The 14733-nt window shown below is 37.7% G+C and overlaps 1 protein-coding gene across 1 annotated transcript in view; it reads right to left on the minus strand.

The window, feature by feature from the left end:
- LRRK2 (leucine rich repeat kinase 2) overlaps nt 1-14733 on the minus strand; it is a 133229-nt gene that overhangs the window by 102901 nt on the left and 15595 nt on the right. The window contains 7 exon segments of the mRNA XM_047740921.1: nt 2114-2238; nt 4406-4535; nt 9124-9230; nt 10771-10850; nt 10944-11083; nt 11542-11661; nt 13869-14000. Of these exon segments, the coding sequence (XP_047596877.1) occupies nt 2114-2238; nt 4406-4535; nt 9124-9230; nt 10771-10850; nt 10944-11083; nt 11542-11661; nt 13869-14000 (834 nt within the window).

Consider the following 14733-nt stretch of genomic DNA (forward strand, 5'->3'; position numbering starts at 1 on the left):
TTAAGGCTGACACCTTTAAGGATAATCAAAATGGTTCCACTTTATTTTGGTTTTTAGAATCTACAAAGTTCAAAAAACACTTGTAGTATTATTTTCAAGCAAAATTATGTCTGTTAAATTATACCTTAAAAGTTGCCAGACAACTCTGAATAGCACATCATGATTCAATTCAAAATATATTAATCAAATAGCTATTTTAGTTCAACATACCAGGGGATTTAAAAAAAACAAAAAGATGACTGAAGAAAGCCCTCTCCTTGAAAAAAATGTATATTCTTGCACTGAGTCTTTTTTTTTTTTAAAGATTTTATTTATTTATTTGACAGACAGAGATCACAAGTAGGCAGAGAGGCAGGCAGAGAGAGAAGGAAGCAGGCTCCCTGCTGAGCAGATAGCCCGATGCAGGGCTCGATCCCAGGACCCTGGGATCATGACCTGAGCCGAAGGCAGAGGCTTTAACCCACTGAGCCACCCAGGCGCCCCTGTACTGAATCTTAAAAACATAAAATGTCGATATGATTACAGACAGTGGTAGATTTAGGAAGATTTCACCTAAAAAGGAGACACACACACACACACAAATTGGGTTTTAAAACAATTAGGAATTTTACCCAACAGCAAGTAATCCCCTCCTTGATTCTCAGTAGGCAGAAAGTCCTGTAAATCTGTCTCCTCCCCATCTCTCAGATCCACCCTTCCCTCTGTTTCCATTGCTGGGCCCCCACCATGTCTCATCTGACTATTATGGCTTCCAACAAGCTCTCTCTGGAGGAAGCTTCTGCCCTGACAGTCGTCCTCCACAGCACAGCGTTATTGTCGTAAATTGCAGATTTGCCCATAACACTACAGTTTTTATAAATACTTTTAATAAATTTAGATTGAGGGGCACCTGGATGGCTCAGTGGGTTAAGCCTCTGCCTTCGGCTCAGGTCATGATCCCAGGGTCCTGGGATGGAGCCCCACATCGGGCTCTCGGCTCAGCAGGAAGCCCGCTTCCCCCTCTCTCTGCCTGCCTCTCTGCCTACTTGTGATCTCTCTATATATATATATCTCTGTCCAAAAAAAAAAAAATCTTAAAAAAAAAGGAATCAATAAACAAACAAACAAACAAATAAATAAATAAATTTGAATGGACTTCTGTTAAAAAAGCACACACTGCTCAGTGTCGTGTTCAAGCCCTTGACCTCACGCCTCTGCCAGTCATTCCACATTTATCCTCTGACACCAATCTCCCCATACACCACGCTTCACTCACCCTAGACCACGTGCACGCTCTCCTTCTGCCTGTAATATCCTGCCCAGCCTTTCCACCAGGCCAGTTTCATACAGCCGTCAACTTCAAATATCTCAATCCTGACTTCCTCCTTTGAATAAATTACTTGGGCCTCCACCACTATTCTCAGAGCCTTTTATGTAAACCTATGGCTCTAACAGCTCCACTCATACTGCCTAGACATTATGCATTTGCAAATCTGTCTGCCTTGAAGCTCCTTTAATAGTATAGTATGCCTTTTTCATCATTGTCATAACTGTGCAGCCATCACAATGTTTAGAACATAAGAGGTACTTAATAAATGTATGTTGAATGAATGGGGGAGCAGGTGTTTCAAACAGGATATGGAGGACAAACAAGGTCACAGGAGAGGTAAGTAGGACGTAAACAGGAGAGGAGAGAAGCTGCTGAGGTTAATGAGTAAAAGCCATGTGGTGCTATTTGAGAAAGATTAATTCAACCACAGAGTGAAGAAGGACTAAAAAGAGCAAAAGAGAAAGTGTGAATATTAGTTAGTTATTTTTATAGTTCAGACAAGAAAAAAACAACTTGGATGGCAGCAGAAATTGAAAAGTATTATCAGAGTGGACACTCTCCTTAGAGGTAACAACCCATGATTTATTTTGTAATGATTTCTTGCGTAAATAAGTTATTGAATTTTCTTGTAAGTTAATCTGACTCTTCCACACCTCTTTTTACTCTCTATTTAATTTTGGATTTAGTGGGGAGATTTGAAGTTGGTTGGGAGAAACTGGTCCTTTTTGCATAGAAAGTAGATAAGTCATAAAAAGTCAGAAAATCCATTAAAATTGCCATCTCTCTATCTATTATGTAACTTACCTGGAACTATAAAATGTAAAACAGCTCTGAGTGCCTCCAGCTGCACTGATAAGGATGCCTCATGACTTTTCATAACTGTTATTATTTTGGGGGCCACTGCTGCCATTGTATCCAGGGTCATGTTGCTGGAGATAGAACATTGAAGTGTTATTAGAAGTACAACCTGATTCCATTGTACAAACACCAAGTTGAGATAAGCACAGGAAAACAGAACCATTCTATTTTATCAGAAAAAAAGCTGTATGCAAATGCATTTGAATTCAGTAACATGAGCATAGATATTTTAATTATTTAATTAACCTCTGGCCTCAAGAAGTGGAATTCATAGCAACGTAGGAATTCTTTTATTTAGTTTCACAAAACACAACTTCCTCCAGAGCTACACACAGGTCACTGGCAACACCCCAGAAAAGTAGGTGTTATCATCTGAAAAGTAGGCATTTTCCATGAAGAGTTTAGGTTGACGGAGGTTACATTATCAAGGTCCTATCACTAGAAGGTCAGAGCCAGGACTGGAACGCCAACTTGACTGAGCCCCAAGGTCAGGGCGCTTTACCACATACCAACCTGCCTCTCCCAAATTACCACCACCGGGCTTTTAATTTTTTTCAGTATTTTTAATTAGTTTTATTTGCATTCAAGTCAGTCTCTCTAAGGTGTTATAGCTATTCTTTCTTTGCCATATGAAGAAATGCCACTTGACTAGACTTCAGTGGATACTACAAACTGTAAAAGGCGCTGCTTTACACAGCACCCCGTTGACTGAAACCCGTGCCTATCAGAACCTTGCCCTCCCATCATGTGGTTCTGTGGTCCCTGTAATACAGTCCTCCCGTTCACAAGTAAGCCCCAGTTTAAACACGTGCCCTCCTTATGGCTTCTCTTGTTAGGTCACTCCACCCCAAACACTCCTCCCCCAATCCCTGTGCCCCTCACACATCCCTGCTGTGGCCTCTCACACAGTATTGTAACTATCTGCTTACATGTTGGTCTCCCCCACTAGACGTTGAGTTCTTTAGTCACAGGCACGTGGTCCTAGTTAACTTGGAATCCCTAGGACTAAAACTTCATCAATTTTACACAGGAGGAAAAAGCCAGGAGCACGGATTGCCCACAGTCTACAGGATCTTAAACTGTTGAATATTCCACTTTGTTTTGGTCTCAGTCATAAAGGTTCACACACTCCCAGGACCATGAAAACCACCACTGGAGATAAACTTTGTACTCAAATATTCAAGGACAACATTTAAATAAAACAAATATGACTCAAAGATATGATATATATTAACATAAATCAGTTAGCCAGACTGATATTAAAAATATAACCCTATTCCTTTAAAAGCCTATAGATGCGCTATAGTTGACCTTGCTATATGCGTTTCATTTATTCATATTTAATAACAGTAATAATGATAATAGCTGTGATTTACTGAGTGCTTAAAATGTACAGGCATTATCCTAACTTTGTAAAAATTAACTGATTTAATACTTACGTTTTAAATTTATAATTTATGAGGTTATTATTATCATCTCTCTTTACCAATGAGTAACCTGATATTTACAGATCAAATAGTTAGCTAAAATTAGTGGGAAAGTCAGGACACAAAATAACTTTTTACTGTATCATCTGTGCCATTTATTTTTTCTTTTGAAAATTCTGAATTTACTCAGACTACACCAAAGTTACTTCACATTCTTAGGCCTAATAAAATGCAGAAAGGCCCTGAGCATTCCTTCAGCAAGAACCTTCTGTACGTAATTCAGTTTTCATCTTTTTAAACGGGTTTTGTGGGGGGGGGTTTTAAGCCAGTAGTTCTGTCCTCCCCTCCACTCACCCCTCCACTCCATTCCCCACCCCACCCTGTCATCCACCCCCAGAGCAGGAAGAGAAGACAAAGTTAATGCAAATGAAAGAATAATAATAAACATTAGCTGTGAAAAAAGCAACAATTAGAAGCCACATTCTACTTTTATCTCATATACCTTTCATATATAATAATTTGAAAAACTTTTTAAGGTCACAAGCTGTATAACTGCCATTTTTTGAAACGTTGTCAACACCAAGCAGAGTACAAAAACTGACCTTCAACATGTTTCTACCACCTCTATCATCCCTTTCCATAGTCAGATAAACTAACTCTGTAGTATCAGTGAGATGAGATTATGTTCCACAATGTTTCAATCTGCAGCTGTCTTTTCTTTTTCTTCTAATTCTTAGAATATGTTTGAAATATTGATATTCTACCTGGTCCGAGAGTATCTATTTGGCGTAAGTGCATGAATCTATATTACCTTCCTTCAAAGAGATGATTTAGCATTTTACAGCCACTTTCAGCAACTTCTGGAGAATGTATATGCCTCTGCATTAACTCCAGTACATTGAGGTATATTCCTTTGGACAACAGGATCTTTCTGAAATTAACTATAAAATTTTTTTACGTTACTCATAGAAATGAAAGCACATTTTCATAATTTCGCAGTAAGACACAGAATGTTAAGATAATCCAAATGCATAGAAAAGCATATACAAGTACACACGGAATTTATGTTTCACTGTAACTTAAAGATCATTAATGTTTCTCTCTCTAAAATACACACCATGTCAATTCTTTTACATTTATTAACCATTTAGGTTGAGGTTTTAATTTTACAGCTTTATTCATATAGAATGAGCAGACTGGTACTAATGCAATCCCAACCATGTGGAAGAATTGTTTCTACAGAAAAAAAACGTTTTAAAAAATGCTCTCCAAAATAAGAATGAAAGTTAAAATTGATTCTAATATTTATAACAGCTTCACAGAATAAGTGCACTTACATACAGCTAAGATTTGCTAGGTATCCTAGACGCTAGTGAGCTGGGAATCAGTTACAGGTGCACGTAGATACCAACCATCTCTCAGCTCCGGGGGGACAGGGGGAGTGGAGCGGGACAAGGGCTGGGAACATGCTGGGCTGCCTTCAGCCTTGAGCTACCTTCTCCATTTATCTCAGTGGACTGTACAAACATTATTCTTTCCGTGTATGCCATCATGTGCAAAGGGACGGAAAGCACTTATAGAGAGAATAATTACGTAATTTCACAAAGAAATGCCAAAGATTAAGAAATACAGATATGGGGGTGCCTGAGTGGCTCAGTCAGTTAAGCATCTGCCTTTGGCTCAGGTCATGATCCCAGGGTCCTGGGATCGAACCCTGAGTTGGGCTCCCTGCTCAAGCAGACTCAGGGAGTCTGCTTCTCCCTCTCCTTCTCCTTCTTCCCCTCCCCCTGCTCATGCTCTCTCTCCCTCTCTCTCTCTCAAATAAATAAATAAAATCTTTAAAAAAAAGAAATATAGATATGCTTTACAACTAACTTACACTATATGTGGGTAAGTAACTACATCCCAACAATGATTACAGAATATTTTTTTCTTTGTATTTATAGACTTCTTTCACTAAATGCAAATTCGTTATCTTGAAGTTTCCATATAAATCTCAGTTGTCTTGAAGACTCTATATAAATGCCAATTCCAACATTACACACTGTAATTTAGCACTCTGAAACTGGCAGGAAATGAAACTTACGGAGTGTTAACTTAAGTACCACAGAGGGTCCCAACTTCAGGTGGGCCAACTTATGATTTTTCAGCCTTGTGATGATGTGAAAATGATACACATACAGTAGAAACCATACTTCAAATTTTGAAATTTGATCTTTGCCTGGACCAACAATGTGTGGTATGATACTCTTTCTCGATGCTGGGCGGTGGCAGTGAGCCACAAAATTATGAGTGAATAAACAATACACTTAACGAACACTCTCTACCTCTCATTCTGTTCTTCACGTTCAGTACAGTATTCGAAAAATAGGCTTTGTGGTAGATGATTTTGCCCAACTCTAGGTTACTGTAAGTCTTCTGAGCACATTTCAGTTCAGGTAGGCTAAATTGTGATATTCAGTAGTTTAGGTGTATTAAATGCATTTTCAACTGCCAATATTTTCAACCTACAAGTGAGTTTATCAGACATAACCCCATCCTAAGTTAAGAAAGAGCTGTATTTTGTGGGGGGGTTTAAAAATTATTTATTTATTTGGGAGACAGAGAATGAGAGAGCGAGAGGAGGGTCAGAGGGAGAAGCAGACTCCCTGCTGAGCAGGGAGCCCAATGCAGGACTCGATCCCAAGACTCCAAGATCGTGACCTGAGCCGAAGGCTGTCACTTAACGAACTGGGCCACCCAGGCATCCCCAAAAGAGTTGCATTTTGAGAATGGGTTACCAACCTCAAATTGGGAAAGGAAGAAATGATAGAAAGTAGAGAAAACTCAAGAATAAGTGAAATTGATGTACACATTTCTAAAATACTGCCCGAATCTGAGAAACTCATACTTTTTAAAAACACCCAGAAATTAAAATATGATAAGTTGGTTATTTTGCTTGGTCATGTCGGAAGTTTTAACAGCCCCTGCTAAATTCTAACCAAGGGAATCCTTTAAAAGATGGAGGTCCCTCTAGACTGGCAGTTCTCAAACTGCTGAAAGCATCAGTGCCCCCCGGACAGCCTGTTGAAAAACAGAATGCTGGGTCCCAAACCCAGAGTTTGTGGTTCATCAGGTATGAATGGGTCCTAGAATTTCCATTTTTAACAAGCTCCCTGGAGATGTTAATGTTCCAGGGACCACACATTAAGACAACCACTGTCCTGGACACTAACCTAACTTTTGGCTTAAAAATTGAACTTAAAAACTGAGAATAGATATCTCATCAAACAATGGACCTAGAAGAAATTACATCATGGAGTCACTTCACAGTTTACAGAACACTTTAGACATTTTATCTCATTTACCGTATATCTACACAATACTCCTGACCTCTCCCACTCCATTTTAGCATCAGTTACCTGCCTTAAGGAGCCAATAATAACATGCAACTTCCTCTGGCTATTTGGTCAATATTCACCTTCTTTCCTGGTTGCCTTGTCACCATTTTATCTCCTCTGACCCTTAACACATATCCTCCTCCTTTGCTTTACTTTTCTTCATAGCTACCTCACATATCATATATTTTATTTAGCCTTATTATCTGTCTTTCCCACTACTAGAGTTTAAGCTCCCTGAACCTGGGAGTATTGTATTTAACTGATACATCCCAAAGGCCTAGATCATTGTCTGGCTGCAGCTCAGTAAACATTAACTGCATTAATTAATTGATTAAATGAGGAAATCGTCACACAAGATGTTCAAGCTTTGGCTTGGGTAACACCATGACAGAAACCAGTTCCTCTGCCTGCAAGTCCAGTCATTTTTCTAGAAAACCACAGCCAGCCCTGCATATCCAATGTTCCCAAGCATCTTTCAATGAGAAGTTGCCTATAGAGGGTGGTGACAGAGCTGCTCAGTTCTTAATATTCTCCTAAGGCAGAACTCCAAGAACAATACAAGGGATCTGAGTACAGTTTAGCCAGCAAGTGGCCAAGAACAAAGAGGTAAGGAACCAGGAAGAGCAGGGCACTGATTCTGAACAAAGAGTCAACATGGTTGACTCCAAACGTTAACTAATCCTCAGATACTAGTTATTTTGTTGGCATGTCAAAGATTTCCTTGGGGTGAAAAACTGCAGCACCAACACAATATGTGTACATAGTCAAGGTTACTCTCCTCTCCTAAATGTGCCCTAGATGGGCCACACAAAAGCAACCAAGTCTGGTCTTCTGTTCAGGAATGAGATCCTGTTCAGGCCTCTGCACAGTAGATGGGAGATTTAAGGACAGCAATTCCCTTTTCTACCACTCCTACTCTGACTCATCATCCCGGAGGGCAACCCCTGTCTGTCTGTAAGGGCTCTTGCCTGCCGAAGTTTTTTATTAAAGTGCCATCTGAGAGGTGGAGTGAGAAAGGAGGAAGAGGAAGAAGAAATTATTTTCCTCTTGATTTGACTTAAATAACAGCAGAAACATGCATGGAGTGGTTTCTGGATTCCTTTCACTCTATGCAGGTTCTCTACTAACAGGTGGTGTTAGCATCGGTCTCTGTTTCCAGCTTTGCATGTTTTTCTCTATTTTGCTCGCTCCAAAAATATCCTGCAAGAGCTGCCAAGTCCCAATGCCTTTCTGATGAGTTTTCTCCCAGGGTTTTCTGGCAGTATTTCCTGTTCATGGGGGCCTGGAATCTCAACAGCCAGAGCCTCAATTTTAAAACTCAGAGTCTTTCCAAAGGTATAATAGCCATTTTTGTCTGCTTAACAAAGGAAAACTAGAAGACTTACATGTAAAGGACAATTTTGCTAGATTTTAGAATGGTGAAAATCTCTCCACCCATTGCATTATCTAGAAAGTGTTCCTTAAGAAAATAACAGATGGGCGCCTGGGTGGCTCAGTGGGTTAAAGCCTCTGCCTTTGGCTCAGGTCATGATCCCAGGGTCCTGGCATTGAGTGCTGCATTGGGCTCTCTGCTCAGCAGGGAGCCTGCTTCTTCGTCTCTCTCTGCATGCCTCTCTGCCTACTTGTAATCTCTGTCTGTCAAATAAATAAATAAAATCTTAAAAAAAAAATAACAGAGACAGTGTATTTAAGAAAATGGAAAAAAGTGGCCATTTGGTACCAAAAAATTAAAAAAAAAAAAAATCCCACTCAACACAAGGTAAAAGTCCATCAATGAGAAACTGGTTCATGAAATAGGATCTAGGTGCACACTGGGAAATTACACTGTCATTAAAAATGTTATGAAATTTTACATTTGTCAGCACAATAAAAGAAAACATGTAAAATCTGCTTATAAAATTATTAGTATTATCCCATTTCTGCAAAAAATAGAAAATATATAGTATATGCCACAGGTGAGTAAACACATAGAAATTCAGGGGAAAAATCAAAATGTTTATTTCCTTCTTTATCCTTTTACCTATATATAAATAGCTCTATATATCAGATACATAAATCTACATATTTGAATTTTTATAATGTACTGCCTTTGTAATTTAAAAAAATACAAAATGTGTTTCCTCATATTAAAAAATGGTGCACCCCTTACCATTTTGTTCTAACAGAGTCGACAATGCATTTGCAGATGCCTGGAAGACTTCTTTTGATGAAGAATGCATCAGCATGGAAAGCATCACTTCCCTATGAGCTGGGAACCTTTCACAAATTCAATCACAATATTAATGGTAACCTTTTTAATAATTAGTTCAAAATTCATGTATTGTCTAATCTAACAACAAACAAAGACATATAAACAACATTTGAATCTACCTCCACTTATAAGAGTGAATTATAATTAAACAGTTTTATATTTAAAAGATAGTTCAAGGGGCACCTGGGTAGCTTAGTGGGTTAAGCCTCTGCCTTCAGCTCAGGTCATGATCTCAGGGTCCTGGGATTGAGCCCTGCATCGGGCTCTCTGCTCAGCAGGAACCCTGCTTCCCCCTCTCTCTCTGCCTGCTGCTCTGCCTACTTGTGATCTCTCACTTTCTGTCAAATACATAAATAAAATCTTTAAAAAAAAAAAAAGATAGTTCAAATCCACTAAATACTAATAAATCAGTATTTCTCTCTCTCTTCAAAACTGATAAGCAGTAGGGGGGTAAGGCTCAGCCAGTATATAAAGAGGTATTAAGAGTAAAAAAAAATCAAGTGAGAAAAAGAAGGTAATAGAAATAAGAAAAGAAAAAAAATCATAAAGAAGCATCAGGAGTTTTAAAAGTGCAGAGCATAATATATTTTCTTTTAATAAAGTATTTGTTTTAAAGTTCTCCTATGGATATTGAGGAATCAGTGTACTGTGAGCTGAGATTTATAAACTGCACCACGAACCTAACCTCTTAAAAAGATTGCTCAAAGTGGATTATGATGCTGTTTTAACATACAGCTTTCAAAAGAATTACTGTTTCCTTCCAAAATGGAGATATATAATTAAATAGCATCTGTGTTATTAATTCTCTCCAGGTTGGCAATGGGTCACAATACAAACAGATTTTCAGGATTTGAGATGTAACCGATTACTATTTAAGTTTCCAAGATAAGTCATTTAAAAGTCATTAAAAGCAAGAGCATACCCACGGAAAACATAAGCATTTCCATAAAGCAGAAAGGTTCAAGACCATGAAATAACCCTGATATACACAAAACTCCTGTGAACACTTGGTATCTTTGAGAAAGAGGGTTGATCTTATGAGGCTTGACTTACACTCCTTTAGAAAGCCTCCTTGAGAGCTGACACTTACAAATATCCCTCTCAAGAGAAGACAGGTCAAGGTCAACAATGCAACATCAAGTGAGGAATCACTAAGGAGGCCTCTGACCACATTTCATTCCCAATATTGACAACCTGCTAGCTAGTCACTGCAACAGAAAAGGTCACAGATGGCTCTGCCATCTCTGTCACCTGACATTAATTAACATAGCATTTTTAAATGATCAGCTAGAAAACTGATAGATTCTTTTCTCAGGGATTCCTAACTTCCGAATGACTCTTGATTCCAAATCATTAGATAGTAACTCTCCAACTCATCAGGGATCAAAATATTGTATATACACTACTATTTTGTGTCAGCACTTGAAACATATAGGCCTATATAAAAAATATTTCTAACAATAAAAGTGGCAGTTATAGTATTTTATATGGATCAATTAAAAATGTAACTAAAATTTTCTATCATATAAAATCAAAACTACTGACTGGCCGTCTTCATCTCCAATCTTCTCATGTAAACTGCTGTGGTACATAAGGAGATTGTTAAGGGCCCAGCATGCAGCCTCCTGGATCAGGGGAGAAAAAAGAAACCTGTCAAAACATATATGATTGCACAAGCATAATTTTGAATAACTGTAATATTTATGAAGGAGTCCAACCTGCACATGCTTGTTCTTTCTATGCCATGTCAATGCTTTGTAACAGGCTTCCAACCAGAACAATTTATCCTCTTCCTCATCATCATTCTCCTGATTCTCATTCTTTTCCTCTAAGTCTTGATTTAAGAAAATGGTCTCAGCTTGAAAAAAATATCAGTATATGACTTACTTACAGTTTGAATGACCAATGTGAAGTCTGTATTTTGAAACATTATGACCAAAGTGAGGTATTCCTTAGTTGTGGCCTTAGTTCATTATAAGGACTTTTTAAACATATTACATACCTCGGAATACTGCTATTCCATCAAATGAGGAAGAGAGTACCCAACAAATCTAATAGACTAAAGGAAGATTAATTGGGATTAGCTGCCCAATAACAAAGCATTTACTCATCTACAAAGTGGGAAGGGTATACTTATCATAACTGTTAGTTCCCTTGAAAGTATCTTCTATTAGAAAATGAATTACATTAGGACAGAAAAGCCATTTAACTATTCCTTCTCCAAATATGATTTTGTTATAATGATGCCTTGTTATAATGTTCACAATCAAGATCAAATGCAGCTGTAAGAATTTCCTTTTGAGTATAGTTACTTACTGAGGAGCGCTAAACAGCTGAGTGCTGCAATCTGTAACGTGGCATTCTCTGAATATCGCCGCACGGCTTTCACCACAAACTCATGTACCTCGTTTAACACCAGAATATTAAAAAAATTACCTAAAAGGTAAGTGAGAGATGAGCTGAATTCTCATCCGTGGAACTTAAATTACCTTGAATTATACAACAGCACTTAGATCAATAAATATGAAGTGTGGATATTTTTAATAACATTAGATATATATTAATTTAATTAAGATAGCTTGATATGATTGCATAAAGGTTTGAAAATTTATTTCATGAAGTCATTTAATTATCTTAGACAATGGAACAGACAGAGCAAAAATAGTGATATGTTTGGATTACATTAACTTTGTGTTCTTTTACTCCTCATGTCATTATCATATAAAACAATGAGGTATCTGTTATGCATGGTACTACAGTATTCGTTGTACAAAATAGCTTGATTTCCTACAGGTGAGGGAGGAAACCTCCCTTGTGACTAAACACTTTTGCTGAACCCTTCTTTCACTTAAAGGAATGCTGTTCAGAAAATTCATTGGCACACATCATTACTTGATCTTATCTGTGATCATCTGAGGAAAACAAAATAATAAGAGAATATTTCACCCCTTCCAACCCAAACCAGGAAGAAGTTCACCCCTTTCTACGTTCTCTTTTCTGAGAATCAATACTTCACCTAAAAATCTAAATCCTTATGAGGAAAGAATTTGTAAATGATATTCCACATATACATGCCTCCTTTCATTTAAGTTTATTTTAACTCGCTAACAGTCAACAGTTTCCTTCTAGAAGTAAAAAGGAGGGGCGCCAGAGTGGCTCAGTCATGATCAGGTCATGATCCGGGGTCATGATCTCAGAGTCCTGGGATCAAGACCCTTGTTGGGCTCCCTGTTCAGTGGAGAGTCTGCTTCTCCCTCTCCCTGTACACCCCCTCCCCCAGCTTTGTGTGCATGCTATACTCCTATTTAGCTATAAGTGTAATTAAATGTAATGTAATGCAATTAAATGTAAATAAATAAGTGTAAGTGTAATTAAATGATCCTTGAGACACAAAGCCAGGATTGGAAAAGATCCTATATTATGAAAAGCCTAAAGCCCACACGAAATAGTAATCAATGGCTTCAAAATCAAAAGGCAGTTTAATTAGGTATAGCTCTTCTTTATCAACAACTTTGTATGTTCTTGCCTCTCTCACATTCACCCACTAAACAGACATACTCCCGCCCTTAATGATCTCTAGTCTTGGAAAGTCATTTCAAAAGATTCTCTTCTACTTTTACCAATTTATCTAAACTTGGATTTCCCTTAACCTTCTTTTTCCCTACCATGCCACTGCCAACAACTGCTCCACTGTTGACCAACTGTGTGATTCTGGGCAAATACCAGTGATATTGACCTTCTCATACTTTCAGACAATTTATATGAAATTTTACAGCGAATGCAGCGCCTGGGTGGCTCAGTTGTTAAGCGTCTGTCTTGGGTTCAGGTCATGATCCCAGGGTCCTGGGATCAAGCCCCGTATTGGGTTCCCTGCTCAGCGGGAAGCCTGCTTCTCCCTCTCCCACTCCCCCTGCTTGTGTTCCCTCTCTCACTGTGTTTCTCTCTATCAAGTAAATAAAGTCTTTAAAAATATATTTAAAAAAAGAAAATACACAGCAAATTATATAAAGCCTTCAAATGCATTAAACCCATAATTAGGTTACATAATTTGACAAAATGCTAAATACTTATTCATTGGCTTGGGGTTTTTATTTTTAATTAGGAAGAGAAAATTAAGCTTCTTCTGAAACAGTGAAAAGGCAATAAATTCTCTAGTCACTACATAGGACATATAATAATGTATTAAGAGATAAATGAGGAAAAAAAGAAAAGCACCCTTATCTGAAGATCAAGTTAATGGATTTTTAATACTGGATCACATTAACTCTATAGAGAAAGCAGGGAAAAGATGTAGCCCAGAGTAGCTTTACCAGCAATGGTAATGACTTATTGGTTGGAGCATTCTTCTGCTTTGTGCTACATTTTTTGTACATGTCAGGGTTATTCTTTTGTATATATCAACTATAGATACAGTTATACTTTAAACATACCACTAACAATAAGATAAGACTTCTCTTACATTACGCACATTAATTTTTGCCACTGCTTTTGAAATTCTAAGCATGGCAGAACAGTTTGCTATTTTATAATATTTCCATCCAGTGTATGTCAATATGCTACTTACCAACAAACAAGAATTATATGTTATGTATACTTAAATCATATGGACCATGATAATAAATTAACCAAGAATTATAACTCACCTAATGTAAGCCTATGGAGCAAGCAACAACTCACTTCTTGAATCTTTTCATTGACAGGGAATGTTTTCATGGCTTCTACCACAATATTATAACACCTGACGTTGCCACTCATGAGGACTTCAACATTATTGCCTAAATTTAAAGAAATAATAAGTATCCAAAGGTAATAATTTCCCATCTGGAAGAGACATACAAAAACCTCTTGTACATTTTGTAAATAAATGTCAGCATAAAGGCTGTACTTCCAAATTTAAGTATCATGTTCTGTCAAATAGCTGTAAAAACCACTATGCTCATTCTCATATAATAGGATTTAGGACTCTTCTCTAGCATTAAGGGAAAATTGCTTTATTTCTGTTGCTCGATTTAAAAACAAAGAAAGGGATAACTGAGAGTGCTTTTATGTAAGTCTAAAAATGTAATGTTTTAGCTGTAAGTTTTCAAATAAATTAATTTGGAGCCTATTCCCTAATGAGGCACTACTCCATTGGATAATGCATTGCTCTTTTTTCTGACCCAACAGAAAGAAAATCAAAATCATGTCACATAACAGAACAGCTGAAATCAACTATGACTTATTTCCTGCCCTTTCCAAAAGCACAGCAGAAGAGCAGCCAGTGTCCTGGGCTGCAAAACCAAGCTTCCTGAAGGCTGAGATAGATGGGAAGAAGCATGGGGGAAGCTGGGGACATAAGGACTAAGGCAGTTGGCCAACAGAAAGACTGAATGTATGGACCCAGGTGGAAAAACTAATTTACATTTCTAAATGAAATGTTGATTATTAAAACAAACAAAAGAAAGTGTTTACAAAACATTTTTCTATCTTTTTTGGCATAACCAAAATAACTAGCAGTCTTTCCAAAAA

Source organism: Lutra lutra, chromosome 8 (assembly GCF_902655055.1).
Source record: "Lutra lutra chromosome 8, mLutLut1.2, whole genome shotgun sequence".
Classification (NCBI taxonomy): Eukaryota; Metazoa; Chordata; class Mammalia; order Carnivora; family Mustelidae; genus Lutra; species Lutra lutra.